This window comes from Lepisosteus platostomus, chromosome 13 (assembly GCF_059453375.1).
Source record: "Lepisosteus platostomus isolate fLepPlt1 chromosome 13, fLepPlt1.hap1, whole genome shotgun sequence".
In the NCBI taxonomy this organism is placed as follows: Eukaryota; Metazoa; Chordata; class Actinopteri; order Semionotiformes; family Lepisosteidae; genus Lepisosteus; species Lepisosteus platostomus.
Genome location: NC_142623.1, coordinates 24,513,761 through 24,539,744, shown reverse-complemented (window position 1 = coordinate 24,539,744; position 25,984 = coordinate 24,513,761). Strand labels below are relative to the sequence as shown.

The following is a 25,984-nucleotide window of genomic DNA, read 5'->3' as shown; positions in this document are numbered from 1 at the left end:
TTTAATGACTGATGATTAACATGCTGTAATACACAGTTCAAAATTAAAGGCTCAAATGCTGTACATGAGAGGTTAAGCTCCCCCTGGCGGTTTTACAAGGCGACGCCGGATAGTTAGTCACGTGACACACGTGACACGCGTGATACCGCGTGATACTGTGACACGCCCACCGGGGTATGCCGCGAAATACCTCACCCATTTTGAATGGCTGCATCTGTATAAAGGTAACTGCTTGCTTTGTATTCTTTGAACATCCCTACTATTGAGGTGTTCCTTGTATGCATACAATAAAGCCTATCTGTTTCCACTCTACCCGGAGCAAGAACTCTTCTGTTACAACAGTGCCAAAAGCTTTGCTACAGATGTGTTCTCTCCCACTTCTGTTGCCAGCAAATCTCTTTCCTGGTTAACTGGTCTGTTCACTGCTGCTTCCTTCTTAATAGTAAATACTGGAAAGATCTTAACTGGACAATTCCATCTTTCATATTGCTGCCTCTCTTTTAGCTACTGTATGTGTCTTCTCTATCTTATTCAATACTCTGCTACTTGTTACGTCCCAGTGTGTGGTCCATGTGTGTTTTTGTTGCTATGTTCCACACTTCCTAACTTTGATTGTTTTCCCTCCCCCATTGGTTCATCATTACACCATTGTTCTCGTATTACACCATCATCAATCAGCTTCTCATCCAATCAGAGTGCAGCTTATTCAGTATATAACTTGGAGGTTTCAAAGGGGCCTTTTGTTTGACTTTGGTCCCGCTCGGCTTAGCTTCGGTTTTGTTTCACTTTTGCTTCGTCTGTGTGTGTTTTCATATAGCTTAAGCTTTGTTGGTTTGTTTTCGTCTCCTCATACTTTCATTTGTTTGTGTTTATTCTTTTTTAGCCATTACCTTGCCCAGACGTATTGTATCAAGCTCTGTGTTCTTTTGTACCCTGTTACTTGTGTCTGCTCTCGTTTTCCTTTATTGGTATTCGTAGTTCACTTGTGTATTTGTGTGAATTTTTTTTGTATTGGGTTAATTTAGGTTGTTGGGTACATTTTGCATACATAGTTGATTTTTGTATTAGTAACACTAATTTAGTATGGGTGAGTGCCTTTGCTTTCACTTCCTGAGAATTGAGACATCTTAAACATTTCTAATATAAATCTTTTAACTTCCTTGAACAGCATCACCAGAGTCTGTAACACTGGGAAGAACATCATAAATTGCATCAATTCTCAACCTCCCTTTTGAAGTATCCAATTTCTAATATAAATATAACATATAATATAATATATGTTTCTAATATAATATAACATATCTCAGTCTAGAACACACCAAACGAGAGCTTTTTTAATATGATCCTGGGTCTGAGGTCAAGACCAATCACCCTACAGTTGATCAACCAAAGAAGAACCTGGAGGTTGGAGAAACAGAGAAAGACACTACACCTGGTGATGTTACAACCAATCACAGCTTCGAAGTACTGCACATCTTACTTTCTTTGCTCTGCTTTTTTGTCAGAACTCTAATGGGCTTCTAGGTCACACCATTGCTCGTATGGAGAAGACTGAGGCCTTGTCAAACTGTTGTCTTCACACACACCACTGGTAATGTATTCTATATTCTAATATATATTTGAGTAATAGGGTTTCTCCACTGTCATATACTATACAATCGATGACGTCTGTGTTCAATATACAGAATTTACAGTATTAATATATTGTGTTATCCATTACACCAGAGTGTTGTGTTCCTTGTATGCATCAGGATATAAAAAATAAGTAAGAAATCAATTTCTGAGTAACTGTATGGTAAATTACTGTCTACAAGGTTTTCAGTTCAATCCAATTTTGTCATGACTGTCAGTGTGGTGTTTACATTAGATTTCACCATGTGCTCTGGTTTCTCAATTCAATTTAAGATGCTTTATTGGTGTGACCAATGAGTAAAAGTACAGTATCTTGATTTGAATTGAGAAACCAGAGCACATGGAGAAATGTAATGTTTGATTTCTTCCCACTTCCAAAAGACATGTAGATTAGGTTTTATTGCTCACTGTAAATTTTCTAGATGGAACAGAGTTTCTGTTTCTATTTTCTGTAATACATGTTGCTATTTTTCCAGTAACATCCAGGCTCATTGGATTGAATGAGCCATTCCAATATTCTGATGTAAACCTGAGAATGTGCCCCAATGCTGTGAAATAAACAATGACCACTACCTTCACATAACACATTATTAGTTGTGTTGAAGTTTTCTTCACCACTAATTGATTTGTATCCTGGTTTACATGTGCAGAAGTACTTTCCAATTGTGTTTGAACATATTGTATTCACACCACAAATCATTATGTTTTCTCGACACTCATTGACATCTGTAGGAGAACAGGAAGAAAAATGTTTCAAAAGACAAAGTAATAAACTATAAATTAAAGTATAAAAATAAAGTACAAGATCCAGTGAAACTAAGACAATTGTGTCATAATGCAAAGGAACTAGGGTGTTATTTGAAACTGAAAGACTATTAATTTGCTTTTCTTTACATCATTACATGTCCTGTAAACAAACCCTGTACTTGTGAGATCATCTATATCTATATTTAGCTGACAATGGCCACACCATTACAGCTTGTTCTTTTCCTTCTGTAAAGTCCTTTCAGATGGGAAAGTTTAACATAAAATACAATTGAACTGAAAATAATTAAACAGAAAATCACTGAACAATTACACAACCCTACAATGACAAGGACTATGAAGGGACTAGGGACTGAGTTAGGTTTCCAAGACTGCAACATGAAACATGAGGTTTCCTACACTGCAACATGGAAATATATAGTATTTGAATTCTTCAGAGTACTGACGAGAGACCAATGAAAATGGAAGCAGTACTTTGACAATTAAAACTTTATAGGGAAGGAAAGATCATTGTTATAGATTCCAGGTATCTTACCCGTGCATTTTTCACTGACACTTGTAAAATTGGTTGTCCTGGATGTTGATCTGAACCCGGTCTTGCACTGACAGTAGTAACTTCCATTTATATTGAAGCAAACTGAATTCTTAGGGCAGTACCCAATCAAAGAACACTCATCAACATCTGTAAAATGTTGATGACATTCGTCACTTAGCACAACCATTATTCAAATTGCACAAAACAATAGTGCAAACTTCTAAAAAAATTCAGACTTTTTTCAGGTTTTCTACTTGGAAAGGGCTACTGTCTGGTGAGTCAGGTGCAGCAATGAAACAAAATATTTGAAAGGTTTATTCAACAGTCAAATCTTGTAAAAATACTGAAATTATTAAATAATTAAAAGGTGAATTAGATTGATTTTCTGGGCAAGATGTGTATCTTTGTATCTACAGTAACTTAAACTTATAGAGAATAATATTTAAGTAGTGATGTAAATGCAGTCATTTCTAATTGTGAGCAGCCAGACAATAGTGTAGTCCTAATGAAAGAGGAGAGTTTTCTCACAGCTATTCTGCTAAACTGTAGAATGTGGAAAATATTTATTTACTGTGTGACACAGTGGAAGGAATCTTCCCTTGCTCACCACTAAAGTGCCTCTAATACCACCAAAACAGCCTGCTAATTGTTCTTTACTCCCTGATTGTTGTATGAGAATGTCTCATCAGCACCACCTGAGCTTCTAATTAAGAGCCCTATATTACATTATCATGGTAATCCTGTTTGCTCGGCCTAGAACCACACCATTGGCTTTCCAGCTAAGGTGCTCTCTTTCCATTTTTAAAACCCTTGGAGAATTTTAAAAATATTTTTCTCTCATGCCTTACGGCTTCTTCTTTTCTCATCTTAGAAGAGAAACCTAATTTCTTGGGGTCTAGCCCCAAGACAGACAGATGGGAGACTTTGTTTTGTCCCAGTTATGGCTCGGTTCTGAATATGCTCGGACATTTAGGGTGTTCACAAAGAGTCCAACTGTCTAATTTTGTTGATTGGGCAAATATAACAGTGGGCTCATAAACACAAGCTTTCTTCTGTTGTAAAAAGAATATCTTGGACAGAATTCTGCACCTTACTGACTCACTCATTTGTCCTGGCGCCATGGAGAAGTTTAAGTCCTGGTGTGGTAGGAAAATTCAGATTGAGAGTTTAGTTGGAGAGACATGAGTAACCAATGAGTTAACCAACAAAAATGAGCTGGGTTCTTGTTTTTAAGGTACAGTACAGCATCACAAGTTGGTGTTGGTTGAGATGGTATCATACCTTCAGCATCTAGAATTATATTTTGTTTTCAGGAAAAAGTCTGCAGTTAAACCTTGTGGGCTTTACTATATTGGCCATTGTGAGATTTTGTGTGTGTGGACCAACCTAGTTTATGGTAGGGCCTATCAGAGATGATTTAATTTCTCTGACAAGGAACACTCTAACAATGAAAAATAAGGGAAGAAATGACAGAACAATATCCAATCTCACTTCTTTAAAAAATATATGTGGGAATATGTTTTTGAAGCAGGTACATTAATTTTCTTCAAAAAACAACTGAACAAGATCCTTGGCTCAATAAACTACTCGCAGACTAACTAATGTCTGATTAATGTGTATTAAAAGATTCTTCCACTGATCTAAATGAGTATACAGAGGTGGTCACATCCTACGTCAACTACTGTGTGGACAGATATGTTCCTACCAGGAGGATCTGAATATATCTCAATCAGGAGCCCTGGATGAACAAAGACATTTGCTACAAACTAAAATTGTGCCACTGCCCAAGAAGACCAAGCCAACTTGTTTAAACGCTTACTGCCCACTGGCACTCACTTCAGTGGTCATGAAATGCCTGGAAAGCCTAGTATTGTCATATATAAATTGCACTATCCCAGACCCACTTCAATTTGCTTAGTGCCTGAATAGGTCAGTTGATGAGGCTATATCACTAGGACTACTTATACTGCCCTAGAACATTTAGACAGGTGGGGCACCTATTTTAGGATGCTGTTTATAGATTACGGCAAGGCCTTTAACCAATTGTTCCCACCAAGCCGGTTCCAAAAACTCATGAATCTGGGCTTATGTACTGTAACTCTATCCACAACTGGATAGTGGATTTCATGACAGGCTGACCTTAGGCGGTGAAAATTTACCCTGTATGTCAACAAAACAAAAAAAACTGCCAGCTGCTTCAGGTTCCCCTTGTTCTCCACCGACTTGGCTTGATCTCACAACACTGTAGCCAGTTTAAAAACACACAACAGCACCTGCACTTTCTGCGGTGCTTAAAGAAATTTGGTATGGGGAAACAGCTTCTCATGAACTTTAGTGATATCACTGTGTTGTACAGCAATATTACCATGGATGACAAAACAAAGGATTGTGGTAATGGCACAGAATTTTATGGATGTGATTTACCATCAATCTGTGAGATTTGCTGCTGCAAAAAAGCCCAATCCGTCATTCAGGATCTCAACCATCGCGGCCACAAACTGTTCTCACCTTTGCACCTTGGCAAGTGGTACCGCACTATTAAAACACAGACCACTAGACTCAAGAACAGTTTCTATCCTACTGCAGTACGCATCCTCAAGAGCTAACTGCAATGCCTCAGACTCAATGCACATCTGTACTATGCACTTTTCACATGGTCTACCGTGTTTTTTTTCTCACTCTTACATGTTTATTGTTCTCCACAACATATTTATTGTTCTGTTTAATTTTTTATTATGTTTGTAATGTACTGTCTACATTGTGTGGTGTTGTCAGTGGTATTGTGTTGTCTGCTGTACTGTGTACTGTCCATACACAGTACAGTAGATCAGCGCAAATTAAAATTCCACTGTAACTGTACATATGGCAATAAACTCCTGTACCTCTCTATCTACTTCTAGCTCTTTATCTCTACTGATGGTCTCATCTCAGTTGTAACCATTCTTATGTTTAGTGATTCCAGAACTCTTACCTCCACAGGTCTGAGATGATTCTGTGAATATGTCAAGTGAAGATGTTGGTCTGAAACCAGGCTTACACTGACAGTAGTAACTTCCAATTGTATTAAAGCAAAGTGAATTATAAGGACAGATCCCAGAGGCACACTCATCAATATCTGCAAATAAAAAAGAAACAACAGATAAGAGAGCAGCTGTTTTATGAACACAATCATAATATCAAACAGCATTTTCCTGGACACCTGCATTCTCTACCAGGGCTCACCTGAGTAGTGTAATGTTGCCATAGCCAAAATGTAATGTAGTGTGGCTCTTTGAAGGCACCAGTTCTGTAGGGTTTGGGCATTTACTGGAACAATTATTAATTGTAGCAGTAAATCACAAAATTAATTCTTTTGATGGCTTTAGAATCCAACCATGCGACATAACTCAAACAACGCACACACACAGGTACAGATGCAGCCATTCAAAATGCGCGGTAAAAACCCGCGGTACGGTAACCTACCCACAAGCCACCGCGGGGCACCGGAGCATACCGCAGGGCAAGTGATTGGCTGGCCAAAATGACCGACAGGGGCACTCGTGGTGCATTGGTTGGTAGTGCAAAGATTGAATCATTTAATGTCTTTACTGTGCACATTTTAATCCGCTTAGTTTTGAATATTTATATGGATTTTACCACTAAAGGGAAATTTTAGTAGCTGAGCATAAAAAGAAGAGGAGCATAACGCATCTGAAGGTCATAAACGATATTAATTTAAAACATTACTGTATGTATGTAAACTGTACTGTGTATGGCTGGTCTTGGTAGTTTAAAGAAAAAATACACACCAGTCTTCCATTTCTCCCTAAACATTTCAAACATGAAAGTTTTATGAAACGGTACCCAAATATGCGATTGCTGTATAGAATGAATTTTAATTAAAAAAAAATATTTAACACGAACATTAAGCTGTTTACATCTTCCGCCTGAGAACAGTCACCCGTTGCTACCCAACGCAGAATGGTGATTGGCTGACACCATCTGACACCCCTCTGATTGGAGAAAAAAGACGTGCTGGTTTGCTATACCAGGAAGAGGATTTCTTTCAATTCTAAACGTGTATTTTAAAAGTTTAAGAAATAAAAACCTTACAGCGTACACAGATTTCTAAACTGATCAGGATCGTTATCTTTGTCTTATGCATAATAATGTTCACCGCTCTGTCCAGCAAATTAATAATAAACTTTATTTTATATAGCTTTTTAAACGAATAAGTAATTAGATTGCTCATAAACCTAATCACTTGCTTTTTCTTTTTATTTAGGCTCAGATTTCAACTATAGATCGTATTATTAATAACCATAATAACAACCAACCAACAAAAACAACCATATAAACATAATACCAACCAAAAACATAGATAACAACCACAATACAAAATCAAATAATCAAACCATTTTACACTCGCAAGTCCTCCAATTATCATAATCCCCCCCCTTATGCAAAACCAAACCTTCCTCCCATCCCAGTTTATCCTGTTTATCATAAACAAAATCCACCTCAATTTTCAACATAAAGCATTACACAAAATCAATACCTCAACACTCCAAACTCAACAACGATAATTCACAAACAGCCAGAACATGTAACTACACATTCCCAAACATACCTACTTTCCATAGCCCCGCCCCTTATGCAAAACCAACATCCCTCCCCTGTTCTCTCTCTCCCCTGGCGGTTGTAATTGTTTTTATTTTCAAATAAATTTTAGCAAAGTCATGTATTTTAAAAATCTTAAGATTTTTCTATATATGTCTTTATTTAGTGGTTTTATTAGTGACAAAGGCTAAACTTTCTTGGAAAAATGTCTTTTATGTAAACTATGTTTGCTATTAATTCATTCAGGGCTAAAATATGTTCATTGTCTTCTAATGAAAGAAGGGTTCCTTTCGCCGTAGTCGGGAGCCTAGCCTTTAACTAGTAAGTACTGTATTTACTGGGTTTTTGAGGGGGGGGGGGTGTCTTTCGCTGGAAATCTCGCCTCCTACTTTGAAAATACCCGTGAAACCGGTTCAATTCGTCACAGCCAGCACTCCTGCAGAGAGTTGGGTTGTACTTGCAGTGTATACAGTACACGCGTTATGCTCTTCGTTAATGTCTGTGAAGTTTTATTTAATCTCTGAGCCATACTGATTCTTCTGGAAGCCAGTTTCCGCCAGGGAGTAAAAAAAAAAACACACTATGGTATTCTCTCCAATGCAGTGCAGTTAAAAACATACCTCTGATGCTGCTCCTAAATGAATATCGTTTATGACCATCAGAAGCTTTATGCTCCTTTTCTTTTTCCAGTGGATTGAACAGGGAGAGGCATTTCATGATGTACTTTTCACTGATGAAACAACAGTGGCTCTGGAACAGTTTTCAACCAAGTCGTTTTATAAAAAGGGGAGATATGTACACGTTACTGAAGCTAAAAGTTTAGCCTTTGTCGCTAATGTAAACACTAAATAAAGACATATAGAAATCCCTACGTTACAGACTGTATATGGCTGGTATTGGTAGTTTAAAGAAAAAATACACACCAGTATTCCACTTTCTCCCTAAACATTTTTAGGATCAGAGTCTTACATGTGGTTATTTCGAAAACGTTTGTACGTGCTCCTTCTTACCATGTTACTGTTTACCGTTACTGACCATATTAAGTTTAAGTACGCTGGGCAAACGTTCCGAGGTCAAATTCTTCCAGCACGGGGGTACCTTTAAAGCGGAGACGACGGCAGCGAAATTTTTTGGCGCGCCTTCTCTTTAAAGCCCTGGCCAAATATGAAGACAGTACGTACAGTTATAATTCAAACTGAATTAAAAACTACACATCCCAGTTACCATGGTGGTGCTTGTGATCATTGCGTTTAACCAACGAAACAGGGCGAAAAATCAGTCACATGACTTTGGGGCAGAGTTTCGAAAGCTTAACCTATCAGCAACAAAACGAAATTTACACGATAGGCTACCTCAAACTGTCAGTTACACGACTGTGTATGTCGCTTAAGCCACTCCTATTTGGCATTTTAGTTATGGAGGCGAGAAGACGCCCCCCCCCCTCTCTCTGGGTGCCTGATTTGCCGCCATCTTTAACCGCTTCGTGTCCAAATCGCAGTAGCTACGCGTACGAAATAAAGTTCATCCCAGCTACAAAACATATATATTTTTGTGGTAAGAGGGAGCAAAACATCAGTATTTACTGCTATTAATTAGTGTATGATTTATAGTTGAAATCTGAGCCTAAAAATAAAGTTAAAATCTCGACAAAGCAATGTAGGAAATACAGAGAAAATAAATCCTTTCTGACATCTAAAATCAGTTTCGATCAAGGTCTCTAAAACGAACAAGAAAAAGAGGATTTTCGGAGGGCAATTACGCTGTATTTATATAGAATAAGTGATTTATGAGCAATCTAATTTCTTGTTCGTTTAAAACAGTGAAATGTCAGCTGCAAAAGATCGCACCAGAAACAGCACTCTCTCTGCCTGTCATAGACGTTCAGGAAAGGCTGAATGAAGTCATGGTGATCAATAATAACAGTTGTAGGACAAGAAACAAAAGATAGTGAAAACTTAAGATTTTTAAGGCTAAAACTCAAATTCATTCTACAAATTAAGGCAAATGAAAATTCAGGACGTTAAAGTGCTAGAGGTGTAAAAAAATACAAAAATGCACATGAGCAAAACGTTTTAGAAATGGAGCAAACAGAATAAAAGCCATGCCTATAGTGCAGAAGAGGGATGCAGGAACACTTGCTTAGATATACAAAAAAATCACAAAAAGGTCTATGTTACAAAAGAACATGTAAACATGTACATCAATTTCCCTTCGCGATCAATAGTCTTATCTATAAACATGAAACAGAGTGAGGAATCAGAAATTAGCATGCATAAAAAACAGCAATTCTGTCAGTGAGCCCTAAATGAATTAATAGCAACTATGGTTTCATGGAGGGCTTCTCAGATAGTTGGGCATTTAGGTAAACTGCCAGGTGAAAGGACTTGTAAACATATTTTGTTAAAGCAAGTCAGTTTTTTCCGCAACACATAAAAGACATTTTTCCAAGAAAGTTTAGCCTTTGTCACTAATGAAACCACTAAATAAAGACATAAATATAGAAATCTTAAGATTTGTTTTATTTAATGTTGGTAGCAGGATGAACTGTCAGGTTGAGCTAAGTGTATATTTTGTCGCAGGGTTGCTGCAAGATGTTAACAGTGAAAAGGGTATTTAGAAATGAGTTATTTCAAGATGAAAATTTTCAGAATAATTGCAAATCTAGCAGGATAGAGAAAGCACAGAAAACTGGCAGTTAGATTGATCAGATTAGTATGAAAAGTCATTTAGCAAAGGGAATGAGAAGAGTGACAAACTAGTATACTTTAGATCTTTTTTTCTGAACCAGGGAAAATCTGATCATGTTTCCCTATAACAATAATAAAAAACTTTATTTTATATATTACCATTAAAGGTGGCATCTCAAAGCAATATGGTAGATGTAAAAACAGATAAAAGGACCACAGATTACAAAGTAAATACATATAAGAAAGACAAGCAGTTAGAGGTGCGACCAAAATTAGAAAATGAAGCAGATACAGACACTAAGTCTTCTGAAAAGAAAGGTTCTGAGGTTAGATTTAAATGCACTCAGGGTACGTGACTGATATCACTGGGAATACAAATTGAGAGCTCTGGGGTGCAGCTGGAGAAGACCCTGTCACCCACAGAATGTATATGTTCTTGAGGACAGCTAGAAGACCAGAGTCAGACAGACAAAGGTGGGGGAGTAGACAGATAATAAGCCATATACTGTAGGTACAGAATGAGGATGAGGAATTTGAAGTTGACTCGAAACCTGATAGGTAACCAGTGCAAGGACTTGAAAACAGGTGTAATGCATCCCTGATAGGATTCTCGCTGTCATATTCTGAACATATTGAAGATTGCTCAGTGTGGATTTAATTTCCCCAGTGAACAGGATGTGCATTTATTAATTCTAGGAAAAAAAAGCCTTTCTTAATTTCTCTAGTTCTTAGTTTCTCTAGTTCCCTTTAAAATAAACTATTATCCCACAATGCAGAGTATTAAATGGCCAGTATTTACACATGATATTTGTGATTTAAAGAAATTAACACAAGCAGCTTTTGGGGATTTAAGTGTTGGCTGAGTTATTGCAGGATAAAAGACTAGAGATGTTGGTAAGAAGAAGATAATTTTGGGAAAGCTAAGGAATACACTGATAACAAGAACACTTCCTAATGGGGTTAGGCATACTTTTGATGAAGATGATGAAGTTAACAGACTATATGTTTACATAGATACTGAAATGAGGATTGTATTTTAGATTTTGTGCAGTTACTAGTATTGAACTTTGTGTTGGATGCACATGAATTGAAGGAATGGGCAAACATAGCTGATGCGGATCCACAGAGCCAGCATATTAAGATGTTTATAATTAGAGGTAATTTGTTTAAATAACTAGGTATGGATACTGATGTGCAAGAGAGGTGGAAAGGCCAGCACTATAAAATATTTTATTCTCAGTGAGATGCTGCCATTTCATAGTGGGTTTCTAACACTGTGTATAGTCCATCTATTTCTAATCTCTTTATCCAGTACTGAGGATTTGGAGCCTATCCCAGTAAGCAACGGACACAAGGCAGAATACACCCTGGACATAGCGCCAGTCCATCACAGGACAGACAGACACAAACACACACACACCAGGGCCAGTTTTCCCATAAACCAATTAACTTACCAGTATGTTTTGGAGTGCGAGAGGGAGTCATATCACACATACGGAGAAAAACCATGTAACCCAGAGAGAACATGCAAACCCCACACACACAGGATGGCAGGAATTGAATCTAGGACCCCAGTGCTCCAAGATAGCAATGCTAACCACTTTGCCACCATTATAAATGGATGGATATCTTAGTTATCTTTCTAGTTCACAGGTTTGCATGCATAATTTAATTTTGAAAGGCGCTGAGACATCAGGTACTACTGTTGTATTTATGAAAAAGAAACAAAACAAAAAACATGCTAACAACTGTGCCATCCTACTCCTTAGTTAATACATTTTATTATTCATAAACAGTTAACATTGTTAGCAAAATATTTTGAATTATATTTAACCCTATTTTTTCTTTAGTTTTGTATTTAACTTATTATATGATAGTCAGACTTAATGTATATTTGAACAATGAAAATATATTTTTACAAGATTTTACATTAAGCACTTAAAATTAATATGGTTAATAATAGTAAACTGTAACATGCTGTAACAAGATCGGTTAAACTGCTAAGAAAATCCTTTCAGAGAAAATGTTTCAGGTGTGAAGAACAAACCTGTTCCCACACACCCTGCCCCCACTACCATTAGAATATACACAAACATTTTAGCGTTTCATTCTGACCAGAAGACCCTCACACCTGAAGAGTGCTGGCTGTGACGAATTAAACCAGTTTTACAGGTTTCAATCACAGATTGGGAATCAGTAAAGTAACACACAGCGCCACTGGATTTGATAATACTGTACCTAACCAAAATCCGCAATATGGAAACAGAACCTGTGTAATTGTTGATAGATGATGTACTCGTAACATTTTTTCAAGACGAACTACAACATTTAAAAAATGACTTGTATGTACTTGATATCTCTAATCAATCCACGGGTTCCAGCACAAAACGAAACTAAAACGCATACCGTTTCGCGCTTCTTATTAGTTGCTCAAAAGTAATTTGACCGTATGAAATGCATAATATAAACCTAGAAACATATACGTGAGCAGTACTTAAAAAAAGTTAAAAATATCTCAAGACCGATTCTGGTCGTAATGAAACCATGTTTCGTGTATGTTTTCTTTTTCATCTTGAAATAACTCATTTCTAAATACCTTTTTCACTGTTAACATCTTGTAGCAACTTTGCGACAAAATATACACTCTGACAGTTCATCCTGCTACCAACATTAAATAAAACAAATCTTAAGATTTCTATATTTATGTCTTTATTTAGTGGTTTCATTCGAAGCTTACAATGTTTAGGGAGAAATGGAATACTGGTGTGTATTTTTTTCTTTAAAGTACCGAGACCAGCCATATACTGTATGTTTATGTTAAGATTTCCCTTCAGTGGTAAAATTAGATATGAATATTCAATACTTAAACGGGCACAGTTAAGACATTAAATATACATATACATATTGTATACAGTACAGTTTGCATACGGTAATATGTTTATGTTACGCGATTAAAAAATAAATAAATAAAACTGAAAGGTCCAGCACCAGCTGGATTCGAACACACAACCTGCCAGTTGGTAGTCACGCAACTAGACCAGTAAGCTACAAGACAGCTCGCATAAGCAGGCAGGCGAAACAGCCCTCCCGCAGTACACGGATATAATCATACCGTTATTAAATTCTAGAGATACGCGATTCCATATTATATTCCCTTTAAATCAAATTCTAAAAGTATGCTTGTTGACTCCGGTATCATGTTAGTTAAAGACTTCGAAGCTTACAATGTTTAGGGAGAAATGGAATACTGGTGTGTATTTTTTTCTTTTCATGATAGGTTTCGCATTTTAAATCATTTTCGTAGTTAGAAATTATGAAACGCCCTGTTAAAAGCAAGGAAGTTTTTATGCCCGTTGAAGTAAAACAAAATGCCTGACAAAGTATGGCCTGGACAGATTCCAAGTGCTTGTACAAATGTGCTAAAGAAATTATACTTTGAGTATACAGCTTGTCCAAAGTCATCCATTATTAATACTATTAGTAATATCTTCAGTAAAGGCTTTGATGCATAAATATTTCTGATAAAGGTAGGTTGTGTACTTTTGTCCAACTGAGCAATCTTGCTTTCATAAAATATACCAACATTTGAATGACTGATGATTAACATGCTGTAATACACAGTTCAAAATTAAAGGCTCGAATGCTGTACATGAGAGGTTAAGCTCCCCCTGGCGGTTTTACAAGGCGACGCCGGATAGCTAGTCACGTGACACACGTGATACCGCGTGATACCCCGGTGGGCGTGTCGCGGTATGCCGTGAAATACCTCACCCATTTTGAATGGCTGTATCTGTACTAATACACGAGGATACATTTATTAATACATAGAATATGCATGTAAAACTAACAGATCTTATCGAGAGGGTTATCAGAATACAAAAGGTATATATTCAGTCAGTTACAAAGTGTTACACATATCAAGAGGACATACGTTCAGTATATCATTCATTTAGACCGTTTCATAAATGAACTTGGTTATAACTTCTACATTAGATACTCAAAACAAGTACATAACTCTTAGGAATTAAATTGATATCAACTGGTTGGGATAACAATTGAATTCTCGAGCTGTAATGCATTGAAGTTGAATACTCATCCAATCTCTGGAGATTCAGATCTCCTGCGGGCACAAAGAAACAGTTGCAGGCTTGTTGCTGTCCAATCCGCGCTCTCTGGCTAGGTGCCAGGCTGTGCTGTGCGGCTTGCGACGGTGCGCTGCAGATGCTCACTGACCGGCTAGTTAGTGTTGGCTTTAACTAGCACAGTTTGTGCACAGGAGAAAAGATGACTGTGGGTCCGAGCAAGTCAGGAAGAGGACTGGTTCGTTCCTGATGAAGCGCTAGTTCTGAATAGTGATTCAGCTGTCCACAGTTCTGACCTGTTCACGAGGCCTGCTGCTAGTGCTAACCTCGGGTGGATCCTCTGGTTACTCTCTGGCAACCTCCGCTCTAGACTCTTAGAACAAAGGAAAGTTCTGGCACTCGGACACACTGGCCATTCCGTGGTTGTCCGGGCTGAGTCTCAGGATGGTCAGGAGGCGCTCTATGAGAATGTCCTGCCCTTGGGAGCCTTCTGCTCCTGGGCCGTCCTGCCCTGGAATTCTCCTTTGAATTCCCTTTAGAATTGTCCACAGAATTCTCTACTGAATCCTACTGAATCTTACTGAATCTCACAGGCCCTCTGTGTTGCCTGTTTTTACCTGGAGGAACTTCAGTTCGTTGATTGGCTGAAAGTTCCATGGGCATCAGAGTCCCACGTGGGTTACTCGGCCCTACCAGTCCCTGATTGGTTGATCAAGGTGAGATATGAGTCACTTACTCCTGACACTTAGGAATGCAGTCCAGATGTCCATCTGGCACTCCCTAGACAGATAGGCGCCAATGGATGACCATTGATCATGATAGCCAGGCTTAGCTAAGTGCATCCCCCTTCGGGAGCTGTCCTAGGAAACCTTATCAAAAGAAACCTTAAATCAGCCTGCATGAATAGTTTCTCTGTGGCTGCACCACAGAGATGAACAGAGAAATGGGGCCTCATTTGGGAAGGCTCAGAACACTTAATTCTGCCTTATTAATAAGCCTCGCCGCTACAGTAGTGTCCTGTGGAATTTCTTGGTTCCTCAACCCTGTTTACCAACTATGTTCCTACAGATGGCATAGCTGCCACAGATTCTACGATCCTCTCTACACTAATCAACATCTGCACAGAAATAGATAGTCTTTTATCCACTATAGGCTATCCATTTTTCTACTCAACACATTTTGTTTAAATTCAAGACTAGGCATAAACATGCTAGAATGCAGCTAAAAGCAAAAGCACACTGCTGCCATGGTTAATTTCCATGGTAAACTAATTGGACAATTCTCTGTCTTGTCAGTCAGTAACATCCAATGTAATGACAATGAGCTCAAAATGGATTTTCTTCTATTATATATCAACTCAGATTGAAATGATCAATTTTGTGTTTTTAAGTCCCAACGTACAGCTACTGCAACCACACATAGAGGAAATGAGGAAGTGTGGACAGACTGTACAAACCTGCCCAATTTTGAGCTCCCTCAATTAAATGCAAACTGAAGGAGAAGTCTATCGTTTCCCAAATGTACCACAAACCTGCAAGTATGCAGCTAGAGAGCTCTGGCAAACTAATCACAACTCTTACCTTAACGGTACTATAAATTGTACCATCCTGAATGGGAAATCTTCTGAATAATATGAACCAGGCTTGACCTTGCAATGCCTGAGTCAAAGAACTCAAACTGGGCTTGGGTGAGCATCAGTTTAGCCACTCATAAAAAACATACAAAAAGTTATTTTGTTGTACTGTATGTGTAATATCCACTTTTCTTTCAAACTTAGGTCATATGACATTCACTAAACAAATTTATTTAGGTTCCTCTATTTGTTACTGTTTCCCCTAGTACTTCTAAGTGAATCATACACAAATCTTTCTGTTTCCCTTCTAAAAACCTGATTCTTCTTAGTGAATATAGTACTGACCGTCTTGTTTGACACACAGAAGCTGCATCACACCATTATGGAACTCAAATGCCTTCTTCAGTACTTGTCTCAAGCATCCCTCCTCCATCTCATCTCCACCTTGCACCTTGGATCACTCCATCTAAATGGGGTTTGAGCCTTCTCGTCCCATGAAGACTATCTATTAACCACACAGGTAAAACCAAGTTTTTCTTGTTAGGTATTCCAAACATTCACAAAGCATATAGTTCTAGAATATTGTTATCCCTAGTTACATGTAACTCAATGTTTCCAAAATATTTTTTAAAACTGTGTTTCAAGATTTCTCTTCTAAATCCTATAATGGTCTCTCAATTTCTGTCTTCATTCTGTCAACTGCTCTACGTCTATCTTTGTACTATCTGTGTCCTCTCCCACTTCTGTTTTCTTTAAATCTCTTCCCTAGCATTATCCTCCTGCTTCCTTCAAAACATATCAACAGGAAAGGTTCACTTAGCATGTCTCACTTAGAATCAGAATCGTGCTCAAACCCTTAGTTCTAGATTGGATGATTCCACCTTTCCACTTGCACTCCTCTTAAAAGCAATGTGCCTTCTTCACCACATTTAAGTCTATTGTATACTGGATCAAAGTGAGATGTCTGAATTAACCAGTTATTGTTCCAGGTAGATTACACAATAGTTACTCCAGCAGAAGTGATTGATTTAAACGTCATTACTCTTTACAATAATGGAACACTTAGAGGTGCTGTTGATTAGTAAGATAAATGACATTTGTGCTCAGAATAACATGCTTTTACTCATAAAAACAATAACTAAATGGACAATACGTAGCTGTTCGCCCTCAACAAGGCTCATTTATAAATCGTAGTGCCTGCTCAAGGCAGAATTACAAACCCCATTATTAACTAAAGGGTTGCAATCCATGTTCTGGCAGCAGGTGCTACATAATGTTAATGTTTCATAATTTAGTTGCAAAATTAATGTTTCATACGTAAAGGACACTAAGCTCCAAAATGGTATAACCTCTACTTTCTTAAACTTGTTTTGAACAAAGATGTTAGACAGGTGTTTCTTATTTTATACATTTTATGGAACTAAACAACGAAGAGACTTATACAGTATATAATTAATTTGTGACCAATACAAATAAATCAAAACATCTTAATGCCATCAGCCATATCACCCTGCAACTCACAACTGGCAACCCACTGAAGCTAAGCAGGTGTGATATTATTATATATCAGGTGTGAGCCTGGTCAGTACCTGGATGGGAGACCTCCTGGGAAAAACTAAGGTTGCTGCTGGAAGAGGTGTTAGTGGGGCCAGCAGGGGGCACTCACCCTGCGGTCCATGTGGGTCCTAATGCCCCAGTATAGTGATGGGGACACTATACTGTAAACAGGTGCCGTCCTTCGGGTGAGACATAAAACCGAGGTCCTGACTCTCTGTGGTCATTAAAAATCCGAGGGCATTTCTCGAAAAGAGTAGCCCCAGCGTCCTGGCCAAATTTCTATTTGGCCCTTATCAATCATGGCCTCCTAATAATCCCACTCTATGAATTGGCTACATTACTCTGTTCTCCTCCCCACTGATAGCTGATGTGTGGTGAGCGTTCTGGCGCACTATGGCTCCCATCGCATCATCCAGGTGGATGCTGCACATTGGTGGTGGTGGTGTAAAGCGCTTTGAGTGGAGTGTCAAGAAAAGTGCTATATAAGTGTAAGCAATTATTATTATTATTAATAGGGTCCCCTTTTCAGGCCCTAAGGGCCCATGGGGGAATGGGCCACCATTTTTCTCAACCATTTGACACTGGAAGTAGAGCATTACACTCCAGCCAGCCTATTACCCCCTGGTATTAATTTGGATAGAAGGCTGAGTGGACCTGGGCACCTCTGGAAGGAATCAGAGCAAGTTACATCGCTTGGGATTGAACCTGCAACCTTTCAGTTAACAGTTAGGTGACCTTGCCATCTGAGCTACCACACCTCCAAAGAATCTTTACAGGGGATAAATGTGAAAAAAAAAAGTATTTTCATGATTTAAATCAAGATGTTTGAAAGTTCAATTTCACACAATTTCTTGTGTACAATTTATTTTCTCTTTATTAGAGAACAAATATATTATTCAATGCAGTCCACATTTCATCCTCCAATTACACAAATATTCTGTGAATGGGGATGGGGATTGTGAAGGGTGCAATATTTCACATTTACATAGTTTAATGTTTTTATCCAGAGAACCTGGGGTTTTAAGGAACATTTGTCCATGTCAGTAATAAAAACCTCCTGAAATACTTGTAATTCATTCCTTTTAACACTTTGCTCAGATACAGATACAGCCATTCAAAATGCACGGTACAAACCCGTGATTGGCTAGCCAAAATGACCGACAGTGACAGTCATGATGTATTTGTCATTAGTGAAAACATTTAATCATTTTATCTCTTTACTGTGCATGTTTTAATCCGGTTAGTATTAAATATTTATATGAAATTTTACAACTAAAGGGAAATTATGTAGCTGAGCATAAAAGGAAGAGGAACATAACAAAAGTAAACAAAAGCATACTTTTTGATTAGCATAGAATATAATAGAATAGAATAAAGCATAGAATTTGATTAATAAGGAATACAATATGGAATCGCGTACCTAAAGAAATTAATAATGATATAATTATATTCATGTACTGTAGCTAAAATAGTAGTATAATACACTTTCTGATAAAGGAAGTATACGCAGAAAAGGTTAAAACATTATAACTTTACACAAAGTATATAAACTTAATATGGTCAGAAGGAGTACGTAAAAATGTTTCCGAAATAACCACATGGAAGACATTGATGCTTAAAATGTTTAGAAAGAAAGTGGAATACTGGTGTGTATTTTTTCTTTAAACTACCAATACCAGCCACATACAGTTTACATAATATGTTTATGTTCTTAAATTAATATTGTTTATGGTGGTGTATCGTGGTGTTACTTTTTGTCAATGAAAAAATAAAGTATTTTCATTTATAAAGATAGTTACAAAGAAAGTGTACCATGGTAATACTTTTAGCTTACAGCCTGTCCAAGGTCAGTCAATATTAATACTATTGGTAATATCTTCCATAAAGACTTTGATGCATAAAATATTTCTGCATAATTAAAATATTTATGATAAAGGAGGTAGGTTGTGTACTTTTGTCCAACTGAGCAATCTTGCTTTTATAAAATATACTGACTTTTTAATGTTTAATGATTAACATGCTGTAATACACAGTTTAAAATTATTAAAAGCCTAAAGAGTATACAACTTAAATTCTTAATTGGAAAAAGATTGTCCTTCAGCTGTGACCAGAATTTGAAACCATGCGTTTTCTGGCAACAGCTCAAATGCTGTACATGAGAGGTTAAGCTTTATTAGCTCCACCTGGCAGTGATTCCAGATACCATTATCATAACTGAGGTATTATACGGTATGACGCGTTGTGATGCGACGCCCACCACGCTTTACCGCAGCGTACCCTGCTCGTTTTGAATGGCTGCATCTCTATTTGTTGCATTCATGTCTGGGTCAGTACTGCATAAAATGTTACCAATGCCTGCTCTTGTTTAAATGGAACTCTGATTTCCTTCACCACAACCTCTTATTTTTTACAATATATGTGAGTTAAGACGGAAACTAAGTTTTAGATAGGAAATGTATTAATTATAACTCCCTACCCCAAAAGGAACTCAAGGTCATTGTCTTGCAGGAATGGATGATAGCTTGGCTTATGTTGGAAAGTATACATATGTAGCGGCAATGCTTGTTAATAAGACAGAATTAAGCGTTGGTATGCTCCTAAAAGAGGCCCCATCTCACCCTCCATCTCTGTGGTGCAGCCACAGAGAAAGAATTCATGCAAGCTGATTTAAGATGTTTTCTTGTGATAAGAAACAAACTCCCAGACGGGGATGCAATTAGCTAAGCCTGGCTATCATGATCAATGGTCATCCATTGGCGCCTATCAGTCTAGGGAGTGCCGAATGGACATCTGGACTGCATTCCTAAGTGTCAAGAGTAAGTGACTTATATCTCACCTTGACCAACCAATCAGGGACTGGCAGGGCGTGGTAATACCACGTGGGTCTCCAATGCCCGCCAAACTCTCAACCAATCAGCACACATCTGGGTCTTGATCAAAAAGGGAGCGCAAGCTCAGTTCTGGGCTCTCCTTGGCCATTTTCACGCATCCTCAGAGACAATCACGTGACAACTGCTGTTGTCTGCAAAAGGACTTGGACTTTGTTCTAAGGGCGAGGCCGAGGATCCCGTACGTACTCAGAATTCTACCAACGTGAATGCTCCGCTTGATCAACGGCAGCCTACAGTTGGACCCTCGTCGACAACCTGAATAGCTTATTCAGAAGCAGCGCTGGACCGGGAACGAACCAGTTTCTTCCCAGGCAAAAGAGTGACTTGTGAGGACTCGCGGTCACACTCTGTGCAAAGAGACTTTCTACTAGCCAGCTGGACTGCTGGTAGATCCCCTCGGAGCAACGACTGCCCTGCGCACCGCAGTTAGATTCCTCCGCCCGTCCTACTCCGAGCTGCACCTCGACTGGTTGGCCGGTAGCCAGAGGACGCCGACACAACGCCCATTGGACAACCGCTGGAACAGAGGCTGCAACAGAGCCTGTCAGCTGGTTTGGTGTTCGTGCCGGGAATTCCAAATCCAAACACAGTGGATAAGTAAACCCCATGTTCTACATTGCGTCTCGAGAATTCAATTGTACCTCAACACAAGTTGTTATCAATTTAATTCATGAGTAATGTATTTACTTCCGAGTTTAGAGTAACAGTGGGTAATAACACTGATTAGCGATTTAGTAACCGAACGATATATATTGACATATATTCTCTGTTGTGTATCTCTTTGTGTTTGCATCTCTTCGAGATTATATACCTTGTATATTGATAACCCTCACAGTAAGGTCTGCCGCTTGTATCCAGGCAGACTAGTATTTGTTTGGTGCACAGTTTATATTAATAAATGTATCTCGTGTATTGAACCCGTGTGTGTGCGTTGTTAGTTGTTCTGACGATTGATTTTCTAAAAGCCCCAACGAACAACCTCGTGATTACTGCTACAATTAATAATTGTCTCAGTAAACCCATCAAACCACTACACATAGTATACAGGTCTATTTAAGATTTTGAAGTCAGGAAAACCCCTTGGACAACCTGTCTTAACCTTCAGATTTTTCTATGTCCTACTCACGCATTAGAAACACACATTTGAAATATTCAGAACAAAACAGGAAAAAAACAAGCACAGTTTATGGTCTTTCTTCAAATCAATCAAGTGAAACTCAAATATTGCATCAAGTTATTTAGAAGGAGTCAGTGATTTTCAACTATGAAAATGCTGCTACATTTGGTACTTGAAGAAGGTCTTTGGACATAAGATTATAACTGCTAAGTATAAGTGGACTTGATCAAGGAAGATAGTATTGGAAACTGACAGAACCACCAGTGATGAGTAGATGTATGGCTCTGTCCATGTTTTCTATAGAGAAAATCAGTTTCTAAATATGACTGGAATCAACATTTATATGTAAATAACATAAACAACCTAACAGAAATTTGAACAACGCAATGATAATAAATCTAAATATTTGTTTTGCTGTACAGGCAAAGTCAGGTTGGAATAAAAAAAGTGCAAGATGTTGGAGAGTTCTGGAGATGCCCAAAGACACCTGTTTTTGAGGTTCGAGCATTCCAGAACAACAGAGAGAAGGTGATGTTGGAATTGTTATTAAGTTAATAGTTGAATACGGACTGGCAGTGCTTAGATATCCTCCATTGGGAAGTATAAGAAAAAGGGAGCTTGGCAATGAATCCAATAGACTGGGCACTCAATCGTTGAAATGAATGATGAACCCACAGACGGTTGGGTCCAGTGCAAGGCTCTTGAAGAAAGAAAGGAGAAAGGAGAAAGAATAGGGGAGAGTCACCCAGGTCCAGAAATCTGCATAGTTCCAGTGTGCAATGTAGGGTGGTGAGGTCCAGCAAGAAGACCAGACAAGACATTTATGCTGGATCAGTCTACAGAAAGGTGCGTCAATGCCAGACTGTATGGAACAGTCTCTTTGAAAGAAAGGCACTCTGTGGGGGTTCTTCTTCTGAGAACTTTCTGGCATGTACTATCTGGTCTGGCATGCCAGAGACTGATCAAGCAGTATCAACAGCTAAGGACAGGTCTGAAACAGGATTCCATTCTTCTCACAGGTGCCTGAGGTCGCCCTGGACTACACAGTCATGGGCAAGGCTCCCACACAGAGTCAAGGAAGTGGATAGCTCTGCTGTGAAGCTGAAAGACAGCCGGAAAGAAGTAAAAGGAACAAAGAGGGTGGAGCTGGGTGAAAAGGAAAAAAGGGAGAATCAGCATCAGAAGTAAAGGCAGTCTGAGGTTAGCTCTGGGAACCCAGATGGGTAGCACTGCTCAGGAATAGCAACAGGTATGGTGAAAGTGAGAAAACAGGAGAGAAGACCAGGGCTCCAGACAGAAGTGTGCTTCTGGGGAAAAGGATGACTCTGCAGCTGAGTGGAAGCTGTCTGAAGTAAGCATAAATCCAGATTATCGAAGTTGCTCTGGAGTAGAGCCAGTAAGAGTCCAGTGTTCCAGGCTAGCTTAGGCTGCATGGAGTGAACTGGCTGCATTGATGGCAGAATAGGGAAAGAAGGGGAAAAGCCCTGGAATCCTGGTCAAGTGAGGTTGCTCAGGGATGAAGTGAGGTTAATGTTGAGAGTGAGACAGCAGGAGAAAGACCCAGAGTTCCGTCTGGGAGTTCAGATTGAAGTGAAGGCAACTTCAGTGGTGGTCAAGGACAGTTCAAGATGAACCCTGGGATCCCAGACAAGTGAAGGAGTTTAGGGATAAAGCCAGGTTTATCAAAGCCAAATCTATCAAACCTGGATGCTGGGTGTGAATCTCAGATTAGAAAAAGACAGGTGCAGTGCCGCTAACCAATCATCATGAACTAGGGTTGGAATTCTCCAGAAAGAAGGTTAGGGTAGGTTATGTGGTTAAATTTGGAGCAAATGCTAATTAGGGTTTCAGCAATACCTAAGAAATCAAGATCATGCCTGTACTATTTTACAATCAGAGCAGTTAAAGATTAATTTGTGCAGTAGTATTGATATTTACATTAGTCTGGGAGAACAAGCTTCAACAGGAGACAAACAAATACCCAAATTTACAGCATACATCAGTGAAATAATGGTTGGTTTTAAATGTAACATATGTGATAGAGTAATTACTAAACAATTTTCAAAGTTAAGCAGTGTTACATAGAGAGTACAAAAAAAGTCTGCTTGTGGAATTAAGTATCATATTCTGAAGGCAACTCTGATGATGAGAATGAACAATGTAACCAAGGCTGAGAAATCCCATGTCCATTGTCAGCAGTGGTCCTAAAAGACTGCTGGTTGCAGCAGGGAGCTGATTCACCAGTGTTAATTGATGCATTCAACAGATCTGCTAATGTCATGAAAAGGGGGGACTTTTAAAAACAACCTTTTTTCATTGTAGACTGTTACAACAGCTCACAATTATAAAGGGTACCAGCACCCTCATTCCCTTGCTACAGAATGTATTCAACTCCCAGTCACCAGTGCATGCACAGACTAGCAACAGACATCAGTTTTGTTTAAGTACCATTTTTCAAGTGATTACAACAGTTAACATCATCTACCCAAAACCAAGGGCACATTATAGAAAGTCTAACTTCAAAGGACACACATTCCAGACTAGCACAGCTACACCATTTGACCCTGGTTACTTACAGCGAATTCGGATTACAGCAGCTAGAATTGTTACTAGGAGCAGAAAGTACATCCATATAACACCTATACTAGCTCTCTTCATAGGCTTCCTCTCAGGTACAGGGTGGACTTCAAAATCCTTCTATTTATAAGGCTCTCAGATGTCAGGCACCTGTCTATCTAATGGAACTTATTAATGTATACAATCCAAGTTACCCGCTTAGATCACAGAATGCAGGTCTTCTTCATATTCCACACATTAATAAAAATACATATCAAATCAAATCAAAGATTATTTATCAAATACACAACAATGCAGCATGCAGCAGTAGTTGCTGGCACTGAAATGTCTTTTCTACGAGCTTACTGGGGGGGAGGAGGTAAAAATCACAAAATTAAGTTTACAAAATAAGGTTACATAATAAAAGATAATAATGTAATAGAAATTGAATAAGATAAACTCAGACAAAACTCAATATGAATAGAGCTGCTATGTGTCCATGGTGTATGCAATATATTATGTCCACGTAGTGCAGCATGCCGAATACAATGAAAACTGTATGTCTATGTAGCCATTACGGGTGATGATGGAGTTTGAGTTATGCCTGGCGACACAATTATGGGTAAATAAGGAGTAGAGGACAGGGCTAAGCTCACAGCCTTGGGAAGCTCCAGTGTTTAGAATCAGGGTAGAGGATATGTTGGTGTCCACCCTCACCACTTGCGGACGTTCTATCAAGAAGTACCGGATCCAATTACAAATGGAGGTGTTCAGTCCCAGGTCCTGGAGCTTGATGACAAGCTTTGAGGGCACTAATCAACAAACAGCATTCTCACATATGTTCCATTCTTATCCAGGTGTGAGAGGGCAGTATGGAGGGCAGTGGCAATAATATCTTCTCTTGACCTGTTCTGGCGATACGCAAATTGCAGTGGGTCTAGGGTGTCAGGCAGTGAGTAGGTGATGTATGCTTTGACCAACCACTCGAAGCACTTCATGATAACTGATGTGAGTGCAACGGGGCAGTAGTCATTCAGGCAGCTGACTCTGGGTTTCTTAGGAACAGGGACAATAGTGGTTTTCTTAAAGCAAGAAGGAACTATAGGCTGAGGTAGAGAGAGATTGAATATGTCCAAGAAGACATCTGCCAGCTGGTCTGCACATGCCTTCAGAACACGTCCAGGGATAGCATCAGGGCCAGGAGCCTTGTGTGGATTGGTCTTTTAAAAAACACATTTGCTCTGGATATGATCAGTGGGTTTCCATCTTGGATTTCTGGAATCTTCCTGACTAGATCTACGTTACTGTCCTCAAACTGAGTATAGAATGAAATAAGCTCATCAGGAAGAGAGGCAGACTGTTGTGAGATATAGGTGCATTTTGTAGACTGTAATGGTGCGTATATCACTCCACGTGTTCCGTGTGTTGCAGCCATGATAATATGACTCTAATTTAACTCTGTAGTTGTATTTAGCTATTTTGATAGCTTTCCTGAGGTCGTATCTGGATTTTTTGTATTTATCCATATCGCCAGAATTGAAAGCAGCTGTCCTAGCTTTAAGTTTTGTAAGTATCTTGTCATTTACCCACGGTTTCTGATTTGGATATGTGCGAACAGTAATCCTGGGAACCACGTTTTCAATGCATTTACTGATGTAGCCAGTAACATAGTCCGTATACAGATTGATATTATTTCTGGCAGCTTCGCGGAAGATCTGTCAGTCAGTGGAAGCAAAACAGTAATTTAATATTAAATCCGATTCATCTGACCATGTTGAATGGTTCTTAATGCTGGCCTCTCCTGTTTAAGCTTCTGCTTGTAAACGGGAAGTAGCAAAATGGAGGCATGATCGCATTTGCTGAAAGGAGGTCAGGGGAGGGCTTTGTAACCATCCCAGAAGGGAGTGTAAACATTGTCCTACGTGTTTGTTCCGCGCGTCGGACAGTTGATGTGTTGATGTAGATTAGGCATTGTTTTCTTCAAGTTCGC

At 38.8% G+C, this 25,984-nt stretch overlaps 1 protein-coding gene across 5 annotated transcripts in view; it reads right to left on the bottom strand.

Moving 5' to 3' along the window:
* Positions 1–25,984, bottom strand: part of LOC148650222 (adhesion G protein-coupled receptor E3-like) — a 96,671-nt gene that overhangs the window by 51,992 nt on the left and 18,695 nt on the right. For 4 of the 5 annotated variants that reach the window (XR_015926060.1, XM_088603798.1, XM_088603796.1 and 1 more), the window contains 3 exons: positions 5,904–6,047; positions 2,933–3,079; positions 2,206–2,358 (listed from right to left, as the gene is read on the bottom strand). Coding sequence is in view for 4 of the 5 variants with exons in the window: in XM_088603798.1 (XP_088459924.1) it covers positions 2,206–2,358; positions 2,933–3,079; positions 5,904–6,047 (444 nt within the window). In the remaining variant the exon portion in view is untranslated. The remainder of the gene's footprint in view (positions 1–2,205; positions 2,359–2,932; positions 3,080–5,903; positions 6,048–25,984) is intronic. The other variant, XM_088603800.1, reaches the window with a different exon arrangement.